This window comes from Homarus americanus, unplaced genomic scaffold, assembly GCF_018991925.1.
Source record: "Homarus americanus isolate GMGI-L3 unplaced genomic scaffold, GMGI_Hamer_2.0 scaffold33468, whole genome shotgun sequence".
In the NCBI taxonomy this organism is placed as follows: Eukaryota; Metazoa; Arthropoda; class Malacostraca; order Decapoda; family Nephropidae; genus Homarus; species Homarus americanus.
The window spans coordinates 757,759-784,596 of NW_024714177.1; the positions used below are offsets into that span (position 1 = coordinate 757,759).

General features: G+C 36.7%; 2 protein-coding genes across 2 annotated transcripts; one reads left to right on the forward strand and one right to left on the reverse strand.

The window, feature by feature from the left end:
- Positions 1-931: 931 nt before the first annotated feature.
- LOC121876338 lies at positions 932-15,560 on the reverse strand. The gene is made up of 4 exons (XM_042381412.1): positions 15,376-15,560; positions 10,625-13,286; positions 9,605-9,739; positions 932-9,349 (listed from the first exon to the last, which is right to left on the reverse strand). Exons 1-4 carry the CDS (start codon positions 15,534-15,536, stop codon positions 9,086-9,088), a joined length of 3,222 nt encoding a protein of 1,073 aa, XP_042237346.1. The 5' UTR covers positions 15,537-15,560; the 3' UTR covers positions 932-9,085.
- Positions 15,561-16,530: 970 nt separating this feature from the next.
- Positions 16,531-24,838, forward strand: LOC121876359 (ES1 protein homolog, mitochondrial-like). Its single transcript, XM_042381433.1, has 6 exons — positions 16,531-16,714; positions 17,971-18,111; positions 18,760-18,905; positions 19,536-19,705; positions 21,497-21,573; positions 23,085-24,838. The coding sequence occupies exons 1-6, from the start codon at positions 16,625-16,627 to the stop codon at positions 23,220-23,222; spliced, it is 762 nt and encodes a 253-aa protein (XP_042237367.1). The 5' UTR covers positions 16,531-16,624; the 3' UTR covers positions 23,223-24,838.
- Positions 24,839-26,838: the final 2,000 nt, after the last annotated feature.

The following is a 26,838-nucleotide window of genomic DNA, read 5'->3' on the forward strand; positions in this document are numbered from 1 at the left end:
TACAGTCCCACCTCACATTCAGTGTTTTCTTCATATTTAGTGCTTTCCTAGTGTATTATTATGGCCTGTAAAACAAGTACCAAAGACACAACACTGCTGGGAGAAAGGGAATGGTGCTCACAACTATCAGTTGAAGAGAAACTGAAGATATTATACATAAAAACAAGTGCTGGGGTCTCCATGTACATTATAAGGGAGGAGTGTGTTCTGAAGCAGAGTACTTTTTATGATATCAGTTAGATTTAAGTGCATACTAAATATAAGTGTAAATAAACATACTGTAAGTGTGAATATACAGTACATTGTAAGAGTAAGCAGCCCCCCATCAATCTCCACCTCAACATCATCTGCTACAATAGAAGTAAGTGCAGTTTAAATATCCTTTTAACATTAATTTTCAGCAAAATGGTTAAAGCGCCTAAGTGGAGGTTATGCATGTTGGAATTCTAGACGAGTCGGACAGCCTCGAGCCCCATATACTCGTAGATCGACTTGGAAGGATCTCACTACTCGAAGTATTTATGGCTGAGTGTTGGTTCTTGGTGAGACTTGAATGTTATCTCATGTGTAATATCACTATTTTTTCAAGGTGGTAATTCTAATCTTTCATACTGTATAAATAAGGGCTCTTCCTGCTGGCTGCTGTAGATGGAGATGCATACTAGTATGATTGTAGAACCTGTTCAACTTTAGCTGCTCTCAATTCTTGATTTATCACTTCACTGAGCCACCAGTGTCACGTCCATTCTTTATATCTAGTTTATTATTAACACAGCCTTGTACTGAGCACTCAAACTCTACCCCTTTATTAATTTTTTCAAGAGCTCCTTGCATTACCCTATTGTTAACTTCCACTTTTCTGTGTCCATTTTATTGATCAAAATCATGTACTATCATATTTGGAGAGTGCAGGTGACAAGCAAAAAAAAAACAGAAGAAAGTGTATATTTATCTTAAGTATGGGACATTAGTTAACATGGTTTATTGTAAATAATTACTCACACACATACACTTGATGAATGGCACAAATCATCTGACAATCACAATAATACTTGAAGAATGTTTATTGATGAAGTGAGTTCATAATGAGGTCCATTAATTGTAATACCCTGCTTAGTAGATCACTGTATCCAGGTTAACAGATGATCAGCTCTTGAAAATTAACTTTAGAGATATATGTACTAACATAATATTATGGAGTCAAGAAATTATATATATGTATATATGATTAAAGTATTTATCAGTAGTAATAATAGTAATAGAAAATAAATACTATACAGATTTGGGGAAAAACTTGTAACATTAGGTGAAATTGCAAACGTTAACATTTGTCTATGCTATACTATAAACACACAATACTAGGCTATACTGTATGTACTGAATAAACTAATTATAGTATGGGAAAATAAAATGTAATGAACAGGTATTGAACAGTCTTAAAAAATTTATGCGTTAAGCACTACAGTACAGTATGGTATTAACACAGTTTTAAGTATTGCATTGTAAAATTACATATAATAGCAACTCCCTAACTCGCATCTTCTGCACCTTATAATTTGCAGTGGTCAAGAAAGTGGTAATCCAACTAAAGCTTTCAAGCTGTATACATCTTGGACTCGCCACAGCACAGTTGGCTATACTGAACTGTACAGTAGTTGATGGTGCAAGACCGGCAAACTCCAGACCCCCCATTAACCTATTCATGAATACAGTAACATCCCTGTTAGCTGAAATCTTCGATACCCAGAACTTTCCATTACCAGGGGAAAAAAATTGAATTCTGTATTCTAAGAAAAATCTCTATGTTGCAGGCATTTAAAAGAATTTCCAAGAGATTTTCATTATGCGCCAGTGCTGGACTTGTGGGTGGGCTAGCTGCTTGGGGTTAGTCCGTTAAGCCATAGGCTTGTGTGCTGTTATTGGCTACTGCTGCCATGTGACTGCATGGGATGTCAGTGATTGGCCGAAGCATCTCCCAACCTATCTCCTCAAACCCTAGCATCATGGTGCATTTAGTTCAGTCTGCTGCCATTGTACAAGCTTGCTCACTCACTCTGCAGTTTTCATAAACAATCTGTGTTATGCAGTACTGTACCAGGATACAATCAGCCAAGAATACAGTAAAAACCGTGTTGACGTAAAAAGTAATTACAGTTACGTATTCTGCACTACATTAAGTGTGAGAGTACCTTAAGTACTGTGCATAGCAGAGTAGACAGTGTATGCATACTGCATCCTAGTGTGTAGAGGGTGTGTACACATACAGCATGTGTACATTGCTGAAAGAGACAGAAAAAAATCTGTGGGAGCATAGAGTATACAGGACTGTAGTACAGTACATGAGTATTTTGTGTTTGCAACATTGTACATGTACAGTAATGTTTGCATAAATAAATACTGCTCTCTGTCTGTCCAACTGCAGTTAAGCCTCTGTATTAATGGTGTTACATGCCAGATGCGTAGTTTGGACGTAGAAACATTCACCAGTGCATGAAAAATTCCGTAGATGTGCAATTTTTTCCGAGCATAAAAGAATTGAACTTAAACCCAGAAGTGCTCTGCACCAATTGTTCTGGCTAACAAGAAAAATTACTGTACCTGTATAGTATTCACATTTTGTCGTAATTCAATGGAGTTTGTTAATATTTTTAGGATAGAATAATTAGTGTTTCGTAATGGCCACTGGCAACTACCCCAATAAGTTAGGGATTCTCACTGTAAAGGTGGATTAATTTTATACTTTATTACATCACTACATAAAGTACTGAATATATTTTCCCAAAATTCAGTGGGGGGTTTGTTGTGTTGTGTTTGGTGACGAGACAGTACGAGTGAAGCAAGTGTTTGATGCACACCTTCAGCAGTTTTTAAACTGGAAAATGTACAAGTCAAGAAATGAAGAACTGATCCTGAAATCCTATTTTTAACAGTTTATTGTACAGTAGTTGCACAATTATGTGCATTATAATGGGATTTTGCAATGGCATGGCGACTTAAATTCCCTCGATATATTATGATATGGATGCCCATTTTGTGACAAAGATGCAGCAGACCAAGTGCAGCATCTCCATCACAGTGTAGCAACACTGTGAGGGACAGGCTTTGAAATTAAATCCTCCATGAGCATGTGACCGGCCCAGAGGTGCATTCAAGGGCAGACCGATGTGTAACCTAACCCCCGGTGTCTCTGAGCTCTGTCATGGGTGATGTAGACATTGTTGTGTTCTGCTTATTGGAGCTTCTGTGATTTCTTCAAGATACCCCTCTGCTCATGTTTAGGGAGGTATTTTTTACTAACTGTACTGTGCATTTATAAAATCATCCACATTTGTGATGTGCAACTCATCTACAAAGTTGACCTGATTTCTGAGCAACTGTCTAACTCTTGGTTCATCTGCTTCTCTCTACTTCAACTGCAGATGCTTTATAACAAGGTTGTTCTTGCATTTGTTTATTTCTAATTGCTCTGGCAAATCGTCTTGAAAACTTTGTGTTACATTGCCCCCAGCTGCCACAGTATCAGTCTGGGCTGCTGTGGGTGTTGATTTAGCCCTAGGAGTTCTTTAATCCTCCCTGAATTGATTGTTGAACTCTGTTGTTTATGGCTTGAGTTGTCTTGTTCCTTATTTACTGTATCTTGGTTTTAGGATCATTTACAAATAATTAATGGTGCTGGGCAGTAATACAACAGATGATTGCAGCAGAGATGCAGCTTTGAGCAAATCTCATATTTCTTATTGTGTGTATAAAAAAACACATTTTAGCAAAGCCTTATTTATGCATTGAAATGTGATAGTATACTACAGTAGACCCTCGTTTAACCGAGCTATATGGGGAAGGGGCGAGTCAGAAAAGCCGATGTCGGATAATCGAGGTACTGTACTGTACAAAAAAATGGAAAATTTTATGAAAATGGTAAATGTACGATAATTTTAAAGATTCGGTACGAAGGCGCTCGGCTGTGTAAGTGACCAGTACGGGTGCCATATTTGTTATTGTTTGGCAGTTGGTTGATGCTCAAACAACATTCACTTAAAACCAATTATAAATTTATTTAAGCCCTAGAACAATGAGTACTAAATGTGCATTATGCCCCACTACAGCTTGTGGTCACGAAAAGAAGAGGAAAAGTGTTAAATTAGATGTAAAGATATTTGAAGGAGGACAGTCAGCTGTGGACATAGCAAGAGCTGTCAGTTTGCAGCCTACAACTATAGGTAAGAACAATTTGTAGAATGTTGAGTCGGTTAACTGAGTTTACTGTATGTAAATACAGTACTGTAGAATTTAACGCTCGGGAGATATGGCAGAGGCAATTGTTAGTAGAGACTGCTTTAAGTACTATGACACTCAATAAGTGGGACCTTCTTGTATATCTTGTATACAATGTACCAAAGAATCTCTGATTCAAGTTGCTATTGAACCTTATGGTGAAGAGCCCTTGTACAGTATTCCTCTATGAATCTTCTGTCTCCTTAGTGGCCCAGGGATCATGCATTCACTTTGCTTGCTCGAGTGAACCCAAATTAATTTCCTAAATCCCATGAGGTGATTGTGGATCCCTTGTACCTTCTTCCAACTGATCAAAGCAGCAGCATGATACAGTATCCTAAACTGGGAAATGATATAAGAAAGGTCTAGAACTATTACAAGCAAAAGGAGGCAATGAATCGCATGACTTTCTCGTCTTTCCCAAAGTTTTTTAATCTTTTGCAGATATATACTGCCAGAGGTGAAGTATGGAGGGTCACAGCTCATTAGACATATCCAGCAACTGTAGCATTGTATTATTTGTGGGCCAAATATAAATTTTCCATGTTTCAATTTTGCTGAGCCTTGTTACGGCCAAATAATTAACTGCTCATACAGATCACTTAAAACTCAAGAATATCTTGCAGTTTGCTATTTACATCACAGCACCTCTTGTATACCCACCTTCCCTGCATAGTATCGAGTTGCTACCAATACCTTTCTTACAGATAGCTTATGGCCACTTTCCATTATACACATTTGTTTTGGTCACATTCACTCTCAAGCTTTGATTCTATTCCAACTTCCCATTTCTTAAATATCTCTGCTGCCGTCATGTGGCACCTTGACAAACCCTTCTCAAATCTAAAAATTACTGTTTTCTCTCTTTCCCTAGCCTGGCATTAATCCAAACTGCATTTCAATATCATCCACACTTATCCCTTTTCAATTTCTATATCACTCTTTCCACAACTTTCAGACCCCATAAACTGTTTCCTGTTTGTCACACAAAAGTAGGGGTCATCATGAATGGAGCCAAGCTTTGCCACCCAGCATGGTCACTCAGGAGGGTTGCTGCAAGAGGTGTAATGAAACTTTACTTAGCTTTTCAAGAAGTAAACATGTTGGGGGATAGCTGGTTTGGAATATTAGCCTTCACTAATGGCCAGCTGGAAATTAATTTCAAAACAGTAAGCTAACCTAAAACTGTGTGTAAGTCTTAATGCAGTGAGCATTGGTTGGGCGGACTCAGTGTTAAGAAGGTTTCTTGCCTCTTGGGGCAACATTTATATCTGATATCCATTTAAAGTGGATGGGTGTAATATGGAGGACTAATTATTTAAAACATTAACCAATTAGCCTTGCTGATATATTATGGTGTGGTCACCAACCTACATATCCCAAACAAAGCAGGCATTTGCAGGAGCCACTTGGCTTTAAGGCATATATGCTTGAAAATGAGGTTTGCACTTCCTGCTGTTTATCTTGAGCTTTGTGATGTGCCTCCATATGATACCTACAGGATTATTGAATCCTATAAAATTGGCAAAGGTGACAGGTATTATACAAGTGTATATTTTATAGTATACTGGAATTTAATAGTATATTTTATTGTAAGTTCAGTACTGCATTGCATCTACATGTGTACACACACACACACACACATGTGGTGTGACTGTAAACTGTTGGACTTGAGTGTCATTGACTCCAATTTCCTGTGAGTGTATGATTTAAGTGACTATTTATTCAAATAAGATCAAATCAAGTTAAGTTGGAAGAAAAAGAAATAGAGGTCAGTTCACATTGCAACATGTCAAACTTGATGCCTGAAGGTGATAAAAGTAAAATCCAATAATGGAGGCAAAGACATGACTTTAGACCTGAGAAGAGAGAAGCATTGTGGTTGTGTACATGAGCCTCAGCCCACCACATATCATCTAGTAAGTACTGTTTGGGCATAGCAGAGAACTGTACAAGTGAGTGCACCAAGAGGTTTGCATTGGCACTACTATACTGTACAGTCCAGTATATGCTTACATGATAGTACCTCAACACCTTTGCACAGCCTAATAATTATTATTTTTACCTTTTTGTATTAAGAGAGGACTCCTTTCCCATTTATAGGTGTCAAGAATAATGATTCTGTGTCCGTGATTTTGGGGAACTCGTCCTCTATACTCTGGTATCTGCTTTAATGTACTTGTGCCTCAGTCTGGGTGCTGTCACAGTTAGTCCAAGTTAGAGATTTCGCTAATGTATTCCCTCGAGCAGTATATTTATAACAAAGGATTCTGATATCTATTGTATTGATGCAACCAAAAAACAAAATAATTATACCGTATATAATCTAGAATTTGGTTAGTCATCATGTACTCAAACAAAAACAAAGATCTGAATAATGCACAGCTATATTAGGGAAAATAAAATATAACTTCGATTTGATGGTAAGCATGACATTCAAAAGAATATGTAGGAAGGTCATGTATTATGATGGCTGATACAACAACTTACACTATCTCTCATATATATATATATATATATATATATATATATATATATATATATATATATATATATATATATATATATATATATATATATATATATATATATATATATATATATATATATATATATATCACTGCTACATGACATCAGTAGATGTCAAATATAAAAAACATTAGATATATTTAAAAAACATATTTTTATATAAGACTACTGTATATGTACATAAATGCCATTATAACTAATGAATGTGCTATATAACTCTTTTGAACTTTATACATTATGTTTAATGAGGTCTATGATTTGGAATAATAACGTACATTAGACTTGGGTCATCTAATTGTTGGTGTTTTTTGTAACTCACTTTTGGGACAATAGTATGACTTATCTATCTACAAACTGTCATTTAGTATAAATACAGTACAGTGCATTACATATTTTTCTTTAGCCTTTTTAATTTTCATTTTATGTATATTTTATATGACCCCGACAACTAATATTTCCATGATGTAAATGCTTCATTCCTTATGCAATATGGCACTTGTGTTAATGGCTCAACTTGTTACATCTTGTTCTATCAGTAAAATAACGTGTTTTAACATTTACCTGACCCACGATTCAAATTAACCATCAAGCCCAACTCATGGAAAATCAATTTCACCTTTTATTTCTTAAAGAAACTTTATCCCATTTCCTTAAATCTGTAATATACTCCTTTGGAAAATAGGCTTAAGATTAGACATAAAGAAGCAATGGGGAGCTTTACCTGTACTGAACACTACACAGAGAGTACCATCCTAGCAATGGACTTGAATCACTCTAGAACAAGGTTAAATCTTTCCTTCTAAATTATTAATACTGCAGCATGCCACCCACTTGATCACAGTGGATTTTTGCTAATCATGATATCCTGTTCATTGATCTGGTTCCTGTGCCTCAAACTCCATTATCCCACCACTTCTATACCTTTAAACCATATCAAGACCATTATATTAGCAGGGGAAAATTCATGTACAGTATATTGTTCATGAAACTGCAAAAAAAACTGAATTCAATAATACAGTAATAAAATAGATGAGTGTGCTAAACTGAGTTTGCAGCACACCCGACTCTCCTAAAGTTACCGGTCATCTGGAAAAATCACAGTTTGGTAAATTATCTTGTAGCTAAAAAGTTTTGAAAAAATAAACATATGTCTTCTGGCATCCTCACAATTCAGGACAGTATTACACAAACATGAAACTTGAAAGAGTGCTAATGACAAATGTAAACACCACTCCTAAAATATAAAAATGCAATGCCCTTAAAGCAACTCAAAAGACTATCTAACTGATGTTCATCGAAGTGTGCTAGAAATACTTCTGTACTTTAAAAATACTTTATTTGTTTAGTCCCACTCTTCTTAATCTTTATGTTCTATTTATCACAGTCAAATGAAGAAACAAAAAAGATTTATATTCACTGAATCAAAACACAAAGGGTGAATGTGCACACTTGTGTATGTTTAATATTTCTTCGGCCTGTTGAGTACAAATATTTATAATTGCAGTTCACATCATATTTACACATGAATAAATATTAATGTTTAAGGATGCACTACCAACTGATATAGGGCATGGATGTTTGAGCAAAAGGGCAACACATTTCAATTGAATGGTAGACATCGAGATCTCTGGTGAATTTTAGAGTCTTTGATTGATTGAATCAATACTTGCTGTAGATAAACATTTCGTCTGTCACAAAAGTATTTTAATGCAAACTAAACACATTCTACTGAAGTAAAATATATTCCATACAGTAGAAAAAGAAATATAACAAGAAACAGTGATCATCAGATATCTGCTGTAAAAACAAATTTTGAAGAAATAATATGTACTACAGGGTATTTAATAATAAACTAAAGGTCAACAATAAATTTGTGAAAGTTATCAATAAACTGATATATGGGGGAAAATCTTTAGGAACTGATATCTGAAACTTAATATTGTCTATCACAGTGTTAACAAAGAGAATAGGAATTTTCTTAAGCACCAAAATTAATTGCAATATTTTCATATAGACTTCAAGTAAACATTTGTGTTTGCAATACTTAGCAAAATAATACATGAAGACTGCATTTATTATGTCTATATCATTAGTTTACACCTTCAACAGCACCACGGGGACTAAAACTGATGTTATATGGAATACTCTTCTTTATAACACTGTATGAAAATGAATAATTATTCAAGAAATAATGTAATATATAAGAATATGTTTAAAGCTTATTTGTTGCTTCAGTAAACAAGATGAAAATCTAACCCATCCTGAATCTTACCACATGCATGTCTCAGCTAACAACATCCACTTCACGGGGGGATGCACTAAGCAGGTTTTCAGGAGTTTGGTGTTGCTGCTGTGGCTGCTGCTGTTGTAGTGGCTGATGCTGTTTTTGTTGTTGATGTTGTTGATGCTGCTGATGTTGCTGGTGATGTTGCTGCTGCTCCACTCTATCGTCAAAATCTAAGTTATTAGATAAAGTTTGCTCTGCTTCACAAGTTGCCTGTTTGATGGCTTCTCTGTATGGTCCTCTCTTTCGCTTGTTATATCTCATCTGAAATAATTAAATCATTATATTTTGCTGGGTACATTAAATGCACAAGCGAAAATACACAGGCATCCCTTACGTTACGGAAGGGATGTGTTCTTGTGTCTAACGTGAAATCAATTTTTCCAATGAAGCCTATTACAGTACAGTATAAGTATATAACTAGAGATGAAATCCTCCAGAAGTTGTTTTGATCAAAACCCACAGCTAATAAAAAAACAAAACAGTTATCCACAAGTGCATGTAACATAATATTCTCACCTTGAACATGTGAAGAAATGGCTGCAAAGTATTAGCTGGCATAAGAGAAGATGTAGATGAGCCATACCAACTGACATGTGCCTGCTGCCACTTGGTATCACCACTTCCTTCACGCAATACACGGATTGCCATCACCTTCAGCATAATAAAAGGATAATATGAGTTCAGTGAATGTATGATCAATTTTAATGAGTAACCTATGCAATCCATACCACTAAATCCTGCAATGACAAAACTTGCCTTTGTCAGAGGGATTGACATGTTTAACAGCAAGATATTTTATTCAGAATTACAATGTTGAATAATATTAACATTACAAAAACCACATTCTCACCCAGTCAAAAGAGTTAATCCAAAGATATAAATCTCATGAACTAGTAAAGCTCACTCACTATGGCTGCAGAAATGCTGAAAACCTCAGATGATGATATGTCAGTGGTGATCAAATTAGTTTATGCAATCATGATGGAATGTACCGTTCCAGTTGACTGGCTGAAGAGTGTGATCGTGAATAGTACTTACAAGGGTAAAAGCTGAAGCACTTGAATGTGAAAATTAAAAGGGCTGTTAAACTGGATTATAAAAGCTGTTGAAAGTAACGAAGAAATTGATTAGGGAGAGAGTGCGTATTAATGAAGTACTATTTGGGTTCATGCCAGGTAGGGGAACTACAGAGGTAATATGGCCAGGCATCTACAAGAGAATTATCCAAAGAAGGAGACAGTGCTGTTTTTGTGTTTGTAGACTTAAGAGAAGGCATTGACAGGGTGTCACATGAGGTAGTCAAAAAATAAATTACACTACTATATTGACTTTGCTGCATTTGGGACTACAGTGTATGTATGTGAATTCAATTCATTAACCAGAGGGTTAGGGGTTAAATTTGCAAAGTGCCATAGATAAGTTGATATGGTAGTCATTTAAATACTGTACTCCCTGGAAAACTTATAAACGAATTTGAGATTCATATTATCTATCAGCTTGAAAAGAAACTTCAGAAAACTATCATAATTTACGTACCTTAGCTGGCCACCATGGAAAGCCGTGAATCTTTCCCCAAACGACATCTCCAACAGCCATAACTCTTCCCTCTCCAACCTCACATTGCTCCACCTCTTGCCAGCTGAGTTTCATCAAGAGAGCAGCACTTGGTTGGCCATCAATTCCTTCAATATTTGGAGCGCTGCTGGGAAAGTCTGGAACTACCCCATTGCATGCATCATCACTACCAGGAGAATCACTACCTGGGAGGGATGGTTCTGGGGTGTCCATTCCATATGTGGTTGCTGGAGGTCGATCACTTCTGTCATCAATTGCATCGACTATTAATGATGCCAGGTTTTCAGTTCTGGCACTCTCCAATTCATAAGACTGAGATAATTCTGAAGAAGCTTCTTTACCATACTCTTCTGCTTCCAATGTTACTGTCTGAGATTTATCCTGTCTGATGTCATCCACTTCAAAGGATATTTCATGAGGTTTATCTTCAATTATGTCTTCATTACAACTAGTGTTAGTTGGGGTGACAGTTCTTTCCCCATCAGAATGGCTCGAATCACATGCTACATAACTAGCATTACTCACTCTTTTTATTGATATTGAAAGTTTATGTCGCGAAGGTTGCAACGGAATCCCTGAGTTAGAAGCTGGTTGCAAGTTTAAGGTAGCTTGAGTAAGACCAAGAGCAGGTTGTGAAGACTGATCAACAGGATATTCAACTCCCTCAGATGTGTTCCACTGTAAATCTGGAGTAATATTTTCAACTGGGATATCTGGATCAACTGGGTCAGATAGATGTAAGGAGCCATCTTTATGGTCTTCTTTGAGTTCTATCTGGGATTTGTTTTCCTCCGGTGATTTATGTCTACGTTCATCTTTATGCTTTTTCTTGTGTTTAACTTTATGCTTGTGTTTTTTTGGAGGCAAATCACGAGTTGAAAGATCAACTGCAGCGGCTCTAGCCGGGGACATACCTCCAAATCGAGCTGGAGATGTACCACCAAATCGTGCAGGTGAGAAACCTCCTAATCTTGCTGGAGACATGCCACCAAGCCTCAGAGGTGACATGCCTCCAAACCTTGGTGACATTCCTCCCATAATGTATGCAGGTGAAGCTCCACCAAGAACAGTTTTCTTCTGAGCTTCTTTTTTGGCCTTTTTCAATGCCTTTTTAGCTGCTTTTGCATTCATGTCTTTATATTTTTTTGTCATCTCTTCTTCCGTATCTACTTCGGGAGTATTAATAGTAACAACTGTACTCTTAGACGGAATCTTCAGAACTGTTCCTTTTCCTTCTGGTCCAAAAGAAATTTTAAGTACTGGAGTTGCTTTTGGTTTGTCTCCCTCTAGTCCCTCCTTGTCTTCACTTGTAAGTTTCTGAGTATCAATTCCTTCTTTACCTTCCTCTGTGTCTTCTCTTTTGTGTTTCTTTGCAGTTTCATCAAAGACACTTTCATCCCATAAATCTTCCATTGAACCCAAGGAACGTTTTTTTCTTAGGCTCATTTTTTCAGGTAAGGAATCCTCTAAGGATATCTTACCTACTTTATGATGCTTCATATCACAAAGGTCCTTCTCCTCTTGGCTATCTTTCTTTTGAATTAAAGGAAGGATTGTTAACTTTGGTATGGGAGATACCCTATCAGCTAATGATTCTCCAAAGTCCTGATGTCCAGCAGCTGTGATTGTCAACTTGTGTACATTGCCTGATCTCAATCTCAATTCCTTAGCATCAATTTGTGCCTCACTTGAGTCCGACTGTTTTCTAATTTTCCCACTCTCTTTGTCTTTTTTATCACTGACGTTTTCTGACATAATGCCTGATGTAGACAATATCATTTTAGGTATACTCTGGTTTTTCATTTCACTATTCTCACCTTCCCAATTTTCTCTGTAAGCTTCACTGGATTGCAGGGCAAGGTTAAGAGTTGATATAGTCATCTTTGGAATGCGACCCTTTCGTCTTGCCTCTGATGAATCGGCTGCACAAAGGTTAGTTGATAATTTTAATTTTGGCACCTTGCCACCTAAAGTACTATTATTTCCAGACACAGAATAGGCAGCACTTGAACCAACACTTACTTCACTATCACATGAATCTGAATCACTTCGGGTATTGCGAGTTTGTGAACCTTTTCTTAAACAACTGACGCCTTTGTTTGTTGCAGCCTCTATTTCACTAGGTTTTAACTTCACCAATTTAGGGACCAAACGTACATTCTTCTGAGGTGATCGTTCTGCTCTTTTGCTTTGTGATGTACCATTACCATGATGCTCCTGGGAACTTTTGTCACGCGAGCTTCTTGTGCTTCCACGAGTCTCAGTAACCGACTTGGCTGCCGTTGGTGGCTCAGTTGCTCGTTGGCCTTTTGCTCCACTAACATTTTCAGATTTTTCATTGCATATAGACTGGCATTTGGAACATAGCACTTGTCTTGGTCTCAAACGTACCGTCATGCGAGAGTTTTTGAAACGCTGAGTGAGGGAGATAGACTGTCTGAGCTGTACTCCCTTCTTTGCTTTTGAGTTTGGATCAACTACTGGTGTAGTGTCTTGTTGAAAGTAAGTGTGGCGCTGTTTTACCGAGTGAAGTTTATCATCATTCTCACACAAGAGTACGCTGTCTTTTGGTGGCTTAGGTGGGAATTCACCCCCTGGAGGATATATTCCACAGGGAAGTCTCCTGAAAATATAAAATGATACAGAAAAAAAAAGAAAAAAAGAAGACTGAGGCACAATATCCCTTTTTATGACCAAAGAGACAGACCACTAACAACTTTCTTAAACAGATGTCATGTACAGTAGCTAAAACAACTATCTGTGCATACTTTGTAGGAAGCAATATGAGACCATGGACAATAAATTTAGGCATATGAGGGCTGTCACTTGTCACACATAAAATTTTGGAGCATATCGACCCCCACCTGCACAGATAGTTGTTTTGCTACTGTACAAAAGACATACATTGCTCAACAGCAAGATGACGTTATTCACACATTTTACTACTATACAAGTACCTGTACTGATGAGATGGAATCTACTCTCCAAGTTGATTCTAGATTCAGACCCACATTTAGTACTTGTCTCTGAGACCAGTGAGAAATCTAAGTCAGATGTTCAAATAGTCAAAAGCATTTCCTCTAGACCCACTCAACCATATGGGAAGATTGGACTCCAGCTCTCACTACAGTGCCTGCCATTTAAGAGCTTCATTCTAGGATGGAGGGAAGAATTCAGCTCACTCCTGCATCTCTTCAGCCTTAAACAAGGCATTGATTGTACAACCCTACTTTATAACCAAGCACGTGTCTGGCAACACATGTACGTTCAATATGTTACGTGTGACTCAGAATAAATTCCAGAAATTATACAAATAAAATCTTGTTTCTCTTGACACAATCACCACCTGTAATATAGGGTACTGGTAGGTAATCGAAATTGTCAGTTGCCAAGGAGGGAGAAGCTTATGACTGTCCAACATGATACCATACATCCACTCAGTGACCCATGTTGTTCTTGGCTACAACTGAGCATCACAACTATGGTACTCCCACTCAGTTCCAGCTGCCATTAGAACCACTACATTAATGTATCTACTGTATTTGATTCAAGACAATAAGAATCACTGTACTGCACGATACAGTCATCTAGAATACAGTACACAGAATGCACTACTGTAGTTACCATGAAATACAGTATTATCCTCAACTCCTTTTAACTTATAGAGCATATAAATTGAACATGATTTTTTTAATGCAACTAACAATCATGATGATAATTTAAAGTCTCAATAATCACTTGTAGTGCCTAAAATAACTTGTAAATACCAAATCTGAAGTGTTTTGTCATCTGGCAAAGTCATCCAGTGTCAGGTGTCTAGTAAGCTATTATGTACAGTACTGTAGTGTCAACTTTGATGAAGTAAGTCAAAATCAACCAATGACATTTTGCCTTTATATTATTTTTAATAATTTTAAAATCAACAACATAATCATACCATGGCCACTTTATCATTATTAAACCATTACTTTTTTACCATTAATGTCATGGCCACTACCAATATAATACCATACCCACTTAACCAGTGCTCTATCATACCATGGCCACTTTACCATTTTTGTTTACTACTGTATCATTACATTTAGTGTATTAAAATCTATACACTATATTAAACTTCATTTTCACAGCATGGACCATTATCCACACTACTGTACAACAATGCACTAAATCTTTGCAAGCCTTTTACCATCTTGCAACTGTTCATTTCCATTTGATAACAAAACTTCACAGTGTATATATAGTTATATGTAATATATTCCTAACACAAATGTCTAATGACAATATGAAATAATTTTGTGGTCAAATTTAAATACAGCAATCTGGTGGCTATTAAGTCACCTTATTTGATATTCCCCATAATTTTTCTCTTAACATTTGATATTTTGTTTAATAATTTGAGTGAAACATTATGTGTAAAAAAGAGAAAGTAACATAACTATAGTAATTATGTAGTAAAAGGTCATCCTTGCCACTGAAAACTCCCCACCTTATGTCCTTTTGTCAATATCTGATCTACAAGTTTCTGATGGAAGCTTTACTATCCATCCACTGCACAACATACTACTGATAAATGTGGCATATATATGAAAGTATAAACCTCACTGAAACAAGAGAAATTTGAAGCAACAGGCATGCTTATTTCTGGGACCAAGATGGAATACATGGCTGGTAGCGACGTTACCGCTCAAATATAAAGCCTTATATCTCCTTACCCTTTGGTTGAATCAAGCAAAACTCCCTGAAAAACTTGAGTGCCATGTTCATAGGTAACGAGGAGAAGGTCAAGTTTGGCTTCTTCCACCGTAACTATGAGTTTTTGACCCCTACATATATCAATACTACAGGATTGTGGGTCCTCCATTTTCTTCTTCATTTCAGTGTCGCCATCTTTGCTGGGCTCAGGACCACAGTGGTGCCGAGCTCTGGCAAATTTACTCTATTTATCGTTCACCTTCGCTAGCTTTGAAGTGTAAAAAACGCTATATTATTACTTGTGGGCATGTTACCATTATTTTAATAATTTATTTAAATATATGAAGTATGATTTCACAGTTGAGATTCATATAACAACTCATTATTCTATAATAGATAAAATATAATGGATATAATACACTCACTTTGACAATATATAAAGAAAAATTATTGTATATAGTGCAAGTTGCACTGTACTCCGGCCTGATTCAATGACAATATGCGCATGCGCACTCTTCTAATTCATTGTTCTTAGTTTCTTATTAAATAGAAAGCCTTAATTGATGATTATATGGCCAATGTGTAACATACATGCTTTGCTATTGTGCTTCTTTACAATGTAGACAAAGGAAAACGAATCATAACCACAGGTGCCCGTACTAGGGTAACTATGAGCGGTGTTCCCGCCTCTCTCACTCTTCATTACCTCTAGTTCACTTGAAGACGATCTATATATTTCACTAATGCTTTAGGGGATTAAGTATGTTCATGTTAAACAATAAACGGCTTGGTGGCCGATAAATCGAAAACTCTATGCTCAGGATGAATACATGTGTTTAAAGTTTGCTATTGTGTTATACGGCGGGGGATTTCCGCTGAAGAATTATAGTCATATAATTAAAAGAAGTTAAATAGTACGGTATGTAGATCCTGTGAAACAGCCAATATTTATCTTTGAAGTTCCTTTTCTCCCAACTTATTTGGCTATCATGTGTCCGATTAGGCAGACAACGTTTGCATTACCATATTCATCTCACATCATCCTTTTGCTTATTATATTCTTCCGGAAATATTGCTTTTAAGGAAATTGACCAGAAAATCACAAAAAATAGAGACCATTAAGGAATAAGACCTGATGAAAATCCAAGTTACTGGAAGCCAATGCAGTCACGTATAGCAAACGGACACTGTCACTCAGACCATCAGCTGGTGGCCAGTCAGTGTGCAGAGAGTCTACTAGAACACCACAAGAATTTAATCGTTGCTACAATGTTTAATGTGGCAAGGACAGCGTCTAGGAACATTTATGCACGTCTGTTTAACAACAGTGCTTCGTTGCAGGCACCAACTGTGGCCGTAGTAAGTTATTTAAAGAAGTAAAGGGAATTTAATGTTTGGCGTGGCCGGACGGCAGTTTTGACATGTTAACCTGAAGTTATTGCTGTAATATTGTCAAATTATTGATTTGGCAAATGTAAATGAAGTGCTTACCCCAGATATAATTCCAAGCTGCAACTAAAGGCCAAGTTCTGTTGCTCAATTATTTTTGGGGTATAGGATATTAGACGGGGAGCATAGAGCATTGTCATGTCTGGAATGTTTGTCTTCTGGTTTTACCCTGATATTTATCAAGAATTTTGTTAACTTAAATACATATTCAGATAAGACTGAGGGATGGTTGGGTGCCTGAACCAGCTACTTAAGGAGGTTAACGTGAAGATTAATGCTGGCAACGATTCTAGCAAGAACACTGATTTTTCACCATAATTTTTATTGTTAATTGCTAGTGACAGTGTTCTCTTTTGAGGAAGTGTTTCTTTTTTATAGTTTATACTATAATACCGTCGGTGAGCCATGGGAGGGGGAGTGTGTAGTGCATGGGTCGTCTGAATCGCATTACCATTCTATATAATACATGATCCAACTCTGAAAAAATAGCTTTTCCCCAATATGGGAATACGTTTTGTTAGGTTAAATATTGACATTATATAACCAAGCAGGGGGGGGGGGGCGAACCTCCCCCTGCTAGGGGGTTAAGTTAGGTAAAACAAGGAAAACAATAGTTTTTTGTTTTGTCCCTAGAAAAAAAAAACTATCCAATAAAAAAAGCAGCAAAATTTATGGAGGAAAAAAATGTTTTTGCTGGTGAAATCGCTCGCAGCACTTAAGTAAACGTTTACCCTTAAGGATATTCATCAGTTCATATTTCGTAGTGACTCCACAGAACTTTATATTGATTATTATATATGCAGTATAATATATTTATAAATTGTTAATGTCTTACTCAGCCAATCAGCAGAAGTGTGAATGACATTTAATACTCGTGCACATGCACTTACTCGTGTTTTGGTCAACAATTTATATTTTTAGGTTTTTTTACTTACATTTCAGTTTTGGTTTCTTTTGGTTCTTTTGTTGTTGTTTTTTCCTGTTGGGTTAGGTTAAGTTTACATGCGGGGGCAGAACCCAAATCAGGTGAAACATTCCTGCCCCTGTAAACAGTTGAAGTGTAACAATGGCATTTTCTGGTGACAAAGAAAAGGGCAAAGCACTAATTCACCTGATTCGAGTTATTCTTGAAGTTGGGTAACTTTATTAATACATTGTTTTGACAGGTACTGTCTGGATCAGGAGTTTATGATGGTTCAGAAATTCATGAAGCTTCTGCTGCTCTTGTGAGCTTGACACGCAGTGGAGCAGATGTCATCTGTTATGCTCCTGATGCTCCACAGATGCATGTTATTGACCATACTAAGGTGAGCATAAGGTTGGTTTTGGTTTTGTTATATAAATCATTACTGTTCCATATTATTATCATGATGTACAGCAGGGTTGGTAAAATTAACTTGCAAATTAATATTTAAGTTAATTTTGGAATCTTATCAACTGTTAATCCATACAGTATTTTGAAATGTTTTATATCCTCTTAAAAAATGTACACATTGGAGGACATGCAGTCAGGGAAATCAATAATGTACAGGGTATATGGTGAAGAAGATTAGTCTTTATTCCCTCCCTAGTGAAATGTCACTTAGTGCTACACCTCTGAGGGACCAAATGGAATAGACTTTTGTGAGAGAACCTTCACTTTAGAAATACAGAACATAGTGAGATCTGGTTAAGGGTAGCTGTTTCAGCAACATTTTATAGCAGTAAGCAAACATAGTAAAGTGGCTCTCGCAAAGAATTAGCAATGACCGTAAATCACAAGTCATTGCTATATCATCAGTCATAAAATGGGTTTTGAGAAATTAGTTTTCCAATTTATTAAACTGAACCTTTTCTTTATCCATGTGAATCATTCTTTTAACCTATGATACCTCTAAATTCAATGCACTGTACTGCTCTGTATTGTGGTAAAAATAATTTTTTTTTTTTTTATTAAATAAACCTTTGCCTTTCAGGGCTCTCCAGCTGAAGCAGAAACTCGCAATGTACTAACAGAATCTGCCCGTATTGCTCGTGGAAATGTTAAACCAATTACAGAATTGACAAGTGGGACGGCAGATGCTGTTTTCTTTCCAGGGGGATTTGGAGCTGCAAAAAATCTGTAAGTGTTGTGAGAAAGAGGTGAAACTTTGTTAGATGCCCTTACTATTGGTTTTATAATCATGCAAAGTAATTGTCTTAATTTAATCTTTTAATTGTAAAAATTTCATAAATCGAGTAGTTTTTTCCATAAATTTCAATTGGGAGTGAAATAAAAATTAAAGTACACAAATAATAAAAATAGATAAATAATTGTTAAAAAAAACATTAACCCTCAACAGGGTAGTAACTAAAATGTAGCAGAAAATCTGCATGTTGAGATGAGTGGAGAGGTGAGGCATAGCAGCTTTACTGTTGTATGTAATATATAGTGCTGGTGATGAGAGCGTGTGTTGAGGTGGAGATGAGGGTTTTTCTGCCTTTGGGGTGAGGATTGTTGGGGCTTGGGCAATTCTTCCTTGGTGACTTAGATAAATAGAACAAGTTGAGTTTTTGGGTTCTGGATGAGGGGATCCTCTTCATTTTGGAATATTTACATTTTCAGAGGATTTCCACCTTAATTTGACTGAAATTGAGAGATTTTACTGTAAACATTTCCCTGTCATTAGTTCATAACTGTCTGGTTTGAACTCTCGCTTGATATTCGTTTCTTGCATGTTACTTTGAGATTGATTACTATATTTTGTTGCAGATCTGACTTTGCAGTTAAAGGAGCAGATATGACTGTCATCAGTGAAGTAGAAAGAGTCATTAAGGATTTCCACGGTGCCAAGAAACCCCTCGGTTTCTGTTGTATTGCCCCAATATTAGCTGCTAAAGTTCTCGGTGGCAGTGGTGTTACTGTTACTCTTGGCAAGGCTGGTAAGTTGCTTTGTTCTTCACTTAATTAGCACTAATACAAGAGTGTCTGTTGGTAATCAATAACTTGTAAAATCAACTATTTCAAGAATTTCAAAGGGGATTTCACAAAGCTTTGTGAAAATGGGGGATAAATTGCAAAACTTCATTTTATAAATTGTGCAATGATTTGGGAACTCGTATACTATCAGCAAGTCTGTAGTTCAGCAGCTAGGGTTCCCAGGACCCAACACTCTGCCTCCATTCACAGGCTACACAACACTTCTACACAGACATTATACTGTACACTCACTGTAAGTAAGTGAGGTAGAGTGGGAAAATATTATTAATTTTTGAGTAAATTGTTAAAAATATGTGTTGTACCAATATTTTTGTAAAGCAAATAAAAGGGTTTGTAAATAACTCAGTCAGTCAGGTAGTAAGTCAATAAATAGGCATGTGATCAGTCACTTAACCTTGCCAGCTATTGCTACAAACACACTCACTCTCCCATAAACTGTGGGAGATATCTGCACATTTAGGGTAAAGTTTACAATTAAGTTTTCAATGTGTCGTCATTTTCATAAAATCACCCTATAACTTATTCCTCAAACTGTTGTGGACAAGTTGACTCATCACTCTCCACCACACAGTCACTGAGCCAGCTGCCAGTTCACTTTCTCCTCATTTACTGTCATATAATATCAGAAAAATTAAGTAAAAGAATATTAATCTGTATTTTATAATTTTTACATGCTAATTATGTACAAGCGAGAGCATGGAATTTGGAAATGAAGAAATGTTTGGAGGTGTGAATATTGCTGACAAGGCATGAGTAAGAGTGAGGGGAGCATCAGTTGACTAAGCTGAGACATTAAGCTTTGAACCTGAGTGTGCTGACATTTTGTCTGTAATTGTTCTAAGGTATCACTTTTTAAACATTTGAAGCCAACCCACAGCAAAATCACAGTGCTGTGGAATTTTTAGTTATTCCAAATGGAAGTGTAAGATTGGTAAAAGAATATTTTACTTAGAGTTAAATGGAAGAGGAAGACCTCGAGGTACATGGAAGAATTGGGTGCAGGATACAATAGATGTAAGGGGGGATGGTCAGCCAGGAATCAGCTGAGTCTGTGTGTGATAGATTGTGGAATCAAGTGGCTTATGGGAATGACACTAGAGCAGCGGTTCCCAAACTTGTTAACATGACGCCCACTTTTGCTTTTTGCGAAGTCCTCACGCCCCCCCCCCCTTATATTTTTGTATGTAAAATCTACATAGATTTTATTTTTTATTATAATTATATACAGTATTAGTATTGTTGAGGATCAGATAACTCCTTGCATAGTGAACATGAATGAAAACAAATAAAACATAAATACCAGGGAGGATTGGTGGCTGGTAGTGTTGTGAAAGATACAGTAGTTTGAGAGTCAGTATGGTATCCATGACATGTACAAGACACGTAAGGAGAGAGAGATGAAATGATAGAAAATGGGTAGGGGTGACTGCTATACATTGGTTTTTCACGGATGTGTGGAAGCTTCAAACAGAGAGAGAGTTACTCCTGAAAGAGTTTCTTCATTATATTCTTTTTGAGCAAAACATAGCAAATTTTGGCAGATGGCTTCACACCTTCCTTGTACCCACCTCCTTGGGGGCATGCCCCCATGTTTGGGAACCACTGCACTCTAGTAAGAGTGAACAGATGATGGCAACTTAGGGGTAATCACTGTTTGTTCCTCATTCTGACCACCCTGTAATGAGAGTCTAAAGAGAAATATATAAACATTACAGGCATTATCTTTTTAACAGATGATGGATCTGGAAAGTGGCCATATGCAGGTTCCATTGAGGTAGCTAAAGCTTTGGGGGCTACTACAGTTGAGAAGGTAAGTCATCCTCTTGTTTGTGTCAATGAAAAATTTTTGAAGTTGATAATTGTATGTTTTGACAAAACTAGTTCTCGCACATGTATTTAAAGGGCTGAAGAGGGGTTGGCAAACAAGTTTAAAAGAGAGAGTGTGAAGGACGTAACCTTTTCATTACTGTTACACTCAACAGGTCTCTGCTGTTTGACAACTTAATCATCTCGGTGTATTATTTCTTTTATGACAAACAATAAGTGCCACAGGAGCTCAGACAAGTGTCATTGTCAAGTTTATTCAACAGGATAGATATATACTGTAGGTTAGCTCAAGGAGTGGTGTTAGTCTTTATCCCATAAATATCGTCAGCTGTTGTGAGTGCAGGAGACACTACCCAGGCATCTTCTATATTATACCTGTACACATGTAATACACCACGTGTTGATATAAAGGCGGCACAGTACTGGAAAATGATTAAGATTTCAGGAAAAATACTGAAACACATTATCAATTCTAGTTATCAGAGATTTCTGGGACTGTATCCAGGATTTTCATTATTAAGAGGTATTACTGTATACAGGAAATTGAATAGTTGTGATGAAACATATGTTCTAAATTTTGAAGCTTGATATTTTACTGCTGCAGTCACACCCACAGCAAGTGTTCCGATGTTACAAAACATACTGTTAAGTATAAACAGTGATCATTGTGTATTATTATTTTGTGAGTTTTTATAGCTGGGTAAAAATGTTCAGTTCAATGATAATTATTTCTAAGGGTAGAAACACCATAAGGGAACTATTTATATAAAGCAGAATAAGATTTGATAGCACTGTCGAGGAAGCAGCTTATCAGCCATTTTTCTTTTACCAATGATAATTTTTAGACATCCCTCAACAACACCAGGTTATAATAAAATTATATTAACATTAACAGCTGAGGGGTAGATGTGTAATAAAAAGGCAGCCTATAATGATAAGGGAGATGATGTGCCGCCTTTTATGGCTGCTACACTGCCAGGCACGAGTGATAAGCTGATCAACAGCCTCAAATTTGTGATTATCAGCTGGACTAGATAGTCAGCCTGGAACTGTTTTTCAAGGTAGCAGATTAACTTGGAATCAAGATAGTGGACTGTATAGTTTTATGTACAGGGTATCTGGTAGTGATGAGACGAGAGTTAAAGGTGTTATTGCACAGATCAGATGTAGTTGTCTTGGTTCAGTTAGCTTTCTGCTTCTCGTGTTAGCATTGATATAATTTGGAGAGACATTTCTTTCAGAACGGATGAATCCAGATGTGGTTGGAAAGATAGCAGTTTTATTAATGCTTTTCCCCTATATGTGAGATGTTCTCATGTGGATTAACAAATTCTGTGAATCTCATGCCATTTGCTTCTCCCAGTCATGAAATAGGATTTCAGGTTTCAATCTACTTTTTCAATTAATTTCAGATTAATTTATATCTTAAAGATATACTATATTGCAAGTTGGATTAATTATGATAATTGAATTAATGATTATTATCCATTACAGGCAGTTGATGAAGTAACAATTGATGAAGCCAATAAAGTTGTGACTTCACCAGCTTTCATGTATGAGGGCAAGTTTCATGAGATACATGACGGTGTTTCCAAGACCATCAATGCTCTTCTTGGCATGATCAACAACTGAAGAGATTGTATTCGTTTAAACTTAAAACATTACGACAGCAGATACCCTTTTGTGTTAATAAAAGTTATGTAATGACATTGTGGAACTGATATTGTTATTGAAACAGGATTGGATATGATTTACTCTGATCACAGACATAGAACACCTTACTTACTTTAATCTTATCTAATAGGAATGTTTTGATTGCTGTAGCTGCAGACTGGTAATGGTTGTTCTAGGGCTGATACTGATCCTGTAGTCAGGGTTGCCAGACTTCCTAATGGAAAAAATCACCAGTATTATGTTAGAAAATTGCCAGGTAATTTTGTTCTGCGCTTTTCTTAGAAATTTGATAAAATAATAATTAATAAATATTAATGAGTGATGCTTGGGGCCTGCAGGCTCCAACCCAATTTGCTTACAGTGTGAGAGGCTGGAGTATGACCATTAGGCTATTCAGTTCTCTAATCCATTCAATGTGGGCTTATGGTTCAGCCCCTTTCTTTTTTTTTGTGGTGATTTTGCTGTATACAGTATATTATGTCCTTTTTGAATAAGCTATGCACAGTTGTGAATCAGAACACTATTGTTTACAAACATCAGTACAATAGCTCTCAGTGACAAGGCTGGCTTGTTATGGCTAACTTGGATTTTTCTCACAAGACATGTTGTACTTCTGTCTTTATGGAAGAGTATGATAGCACTGATTTTTTCTAAATGTGTCACACAGGGAAGGGTGCTGGGTCCTAGTAAGCATTATGGGTCTCTGGCTTCATTGAGATCTAGTGCCTAAAATATACAGTAAATGGATATATGGTCCATTATCAAAGAGCCATGTTTAAAGGACTGGCCAGGTGCAGTAGTTCAGTGATAAATCATGAAGCCCATTCTGTGAGCTTAAATTTAAGCTTTACTGGTTGAGGTTTGGTATGTTCTGCTTTACTGATGTGCAGGTGTTATTCGCATTTCATGAAATGTATAAACCTATACTCTGCATGTACACTCGCACCAAAAAGTATCGGTGCAGGGTGAGATTGACGAGTTCCGAAACGATACATATACACTGATATGTCGGGAATGTTGGCAAGTGTATCCTCATAAACCCCCCCTCCACTAGGTGTTGCCATATGGCTGACAATCAGGGCTGCCAACATACGGCTGGAACAACTCGCCTTTCCCAATACCTATCGTCACTGGTCTCAAATTGTTCACACTACAGTATGCACCGATACTTTTTGTTGCGAGTGTACCTGTGGTCTTGGTAAAAAGACCTTTCAGGGTCACTTGATGTAAGACTGGCCCCATTGAAATACCCACAGTGCTTAATAAGATGATCAGGTATTTAATTCATAATTGAATTGGTTAGTCCTTTAAAGCACTGGGTAGCTCACTTGTAACACCTGTCTCTCACACTGTTCAAGAGCCTTGCTGGTTGAAGTTCAGTTTTAAGAAAATTTAAAATATCCCTGTGCTGTATATTATTTTAAATTTTCTATTACAGTGTACAGTAATTTGTGATATTACGATATAGTAGTGGCACATTCAAAAATCCTAATTGTTAATTATTAAAATATCCTTGTAAAACATATCTTGTATATGAAATGAATGTACTGTATGTACAGTATTGAAGATCTTAACAACATTTATTTCATCCTAGACCCCACATACATCCAGGTTGACCCTGTAAAGGATGAAAACAGGCTGGCTTTGGAGGAGGATAATCTGACTGCAGATTCCCTAAGTGAATACGTACAGTAAAGTATCTGCTAACCAAAAAGTTTGGAGCCAAGAGGCTTCTGTAAAATGGATAATTACATAAAGTGGGTACATTTGTGAACGTGTCCAAAGAAATCATATAATAATCCTGAGTACTTGTCAGTTTGGTTATAATATTAGTTACTGCAGATACCTGTACACTAACTTACTTCATTGTTCCCCAACACTTCATGTTATTTGTCTACAAATAAACTTTCAAAGTGTCAACACTCAACCACAATCTCCATACAGAGGATCGCCAAGTTACAAATGCTTGTGTTACGAACACCCATACTTACTAACGTGCTCCTACAGGGTATTTTATATCCATAATAAAAATCTGCCTCAACTTACGAATGTTCGCTGATACTTATGAATGTGGCAATACTTTGTTCAGCACCTCTGTACATTATTTATATAATTTGGTTTTGTTACTATTGGGTTATAATTGCTTTGATTTTACAGGTAAGGATGGGTTTTCTTCATACAAGTAGTCCCTACGTAACATGAGATATCATCCAAAAAAAAGTCTTGTGCTGTGTGCATTCATGCAAGAGCAGGATATGGGACTGCAGTACCAATACACATCTTTATAAATTATGGTAGATGTGCAAAAGAAATAAAATCAAGAATAGGTTAAGCCAAAAATAGTATTCAATAATCTAAAAGACTTCCTGAAAAAGGGCATGAACTGCCATTTGAGAAAATGGCTGGACAACCTGCCAGACAGCTTTATCATGGCACGGAGTTTGTACTGTTTCAAGACCAGACTTCGACCTTCCCAAAATGAAGCAGCACTGACCCTAAAGGATGAAACCACACCTTCACCAGATGACAGTAAGGGTTAGTAAGTTCGGAAACTCGTTTCCGTGACTTTCACCACGGAGAGAGAACTATTGTCCCCGACTGTACACCCATCAAAAAATATTGTAACCCTCGGGTTTGATGGAAATAGGAATGAACAAGTACTTACAAATGTACAGTACATGTCTGTTGGGTTAGTGCCTCTGGTTTAGACTACTGAAATTCTACAAAGCCTAACATTTGCATTAAAATTAACAGTAAGTGCTCTGTAGTATTCTAATGGTGAGTGATTATAAATGTATTTGTGTCAGAGTAGGAAAGGATTGTTTGAGACCTGAACAGAACCGTTGTCATTTCCTAAATAGTACAGTAGTGTATGTGTTTATGGGGGAAGATCAACATGTAACAAAATGGCTGACTGAAGTAATAAGAGATTATGTAGTATTTACTGCATTTCTCCTCTACTCTTTGGTTACATCAATTTAATTCAGATCTTGGAGCATGAATAATGATCTCTGTTGTGGGACTCATTATGCAATAATCGTCCAAATGAAATAGAAGACAGGCAGACGAAACATTTTAAGAAAGTCACAATTAAATTTATAATATAAAAGACAGACTTGACTAACACTGTCATAGGTACCTGTACAGATCATTGAGAGCAGAAAATATATTTGCCAAACCAGCCAAAAAACTGACAAATGGCTTATACAGTACATAATTATACTATATTGTATATATATACTACAGAGGGTCAAGCTGGACTTAAACCGTAACATATTGGTGAGGGATAACGATCTCTGACAGACTGGGAATGAGGGGAAAATTTTAATGAGTAAAGTTGAGGGCCAGTGGCAGGCAGAGACTGTTAAGGGTGACTAGAGTTAAAAAGGAGTTCCCAGAGAGAGTCCAAATCCCCGAGAATTGGTAATAACAGCCCGAAAACGTTTTGGTTGGAGGACTGTGGTGCGTTCATTCTTGACTAGTAATTGATTGACTGGTATTCTGTTGGCTAACGAGCCGATGAATAGCGAAGAGGATAAAGTGATCGTTTTGGTAATGTTAAGAAAGCTAAAGG

Excerpts from the sequence above, each read along its gene's own strand:
- LOC121876338 (XM_042381412.1), bottom strand. The coding sequence starts at position 15,536 with ATGAAGAAGAAAATGGAGGACCCACAATCCTGTAGTATTGATATATGT. Across the intron at positions 9,740-10,624 it reads TTCCATGGTGGCCAGCTAAG|GTGATGGCAATCCGTGTATT; the intron begins GTACGTAAATTA and ends ATTATGCTGAAG. Across the intron at positions 9,350-9,604 it reads CATTTCTTCACATGTTCAAG|ATGAGATATAACAAGCGAAA; the intron begins GTGAGAATATTA and ends TAATTATTTCAG.
- LOC121876359 (XM_042381433.1), top strand. The coding sequence starts at position 16,625 with ATGTTTAATGTGGCAAGGACAGCGTCTAGGAACATTTATGCACGTCTG. Across the intron at positions 18,906-19,535 it reads TTTGGAGCTGCAAAAAATCT|ATCTGACTTTGCAGTTAAAG; the intron begins GTAAGTGTTGTG and ends ATTTTGTTGCAG. Across the intron at positions 21,574-23,084 it reads GGGCTACTACAGTTGAGAAG|GCAGTTGATGAAGTAACAAT; the intron begins GTAAGTCATCCT and ends TATCCATTACAG.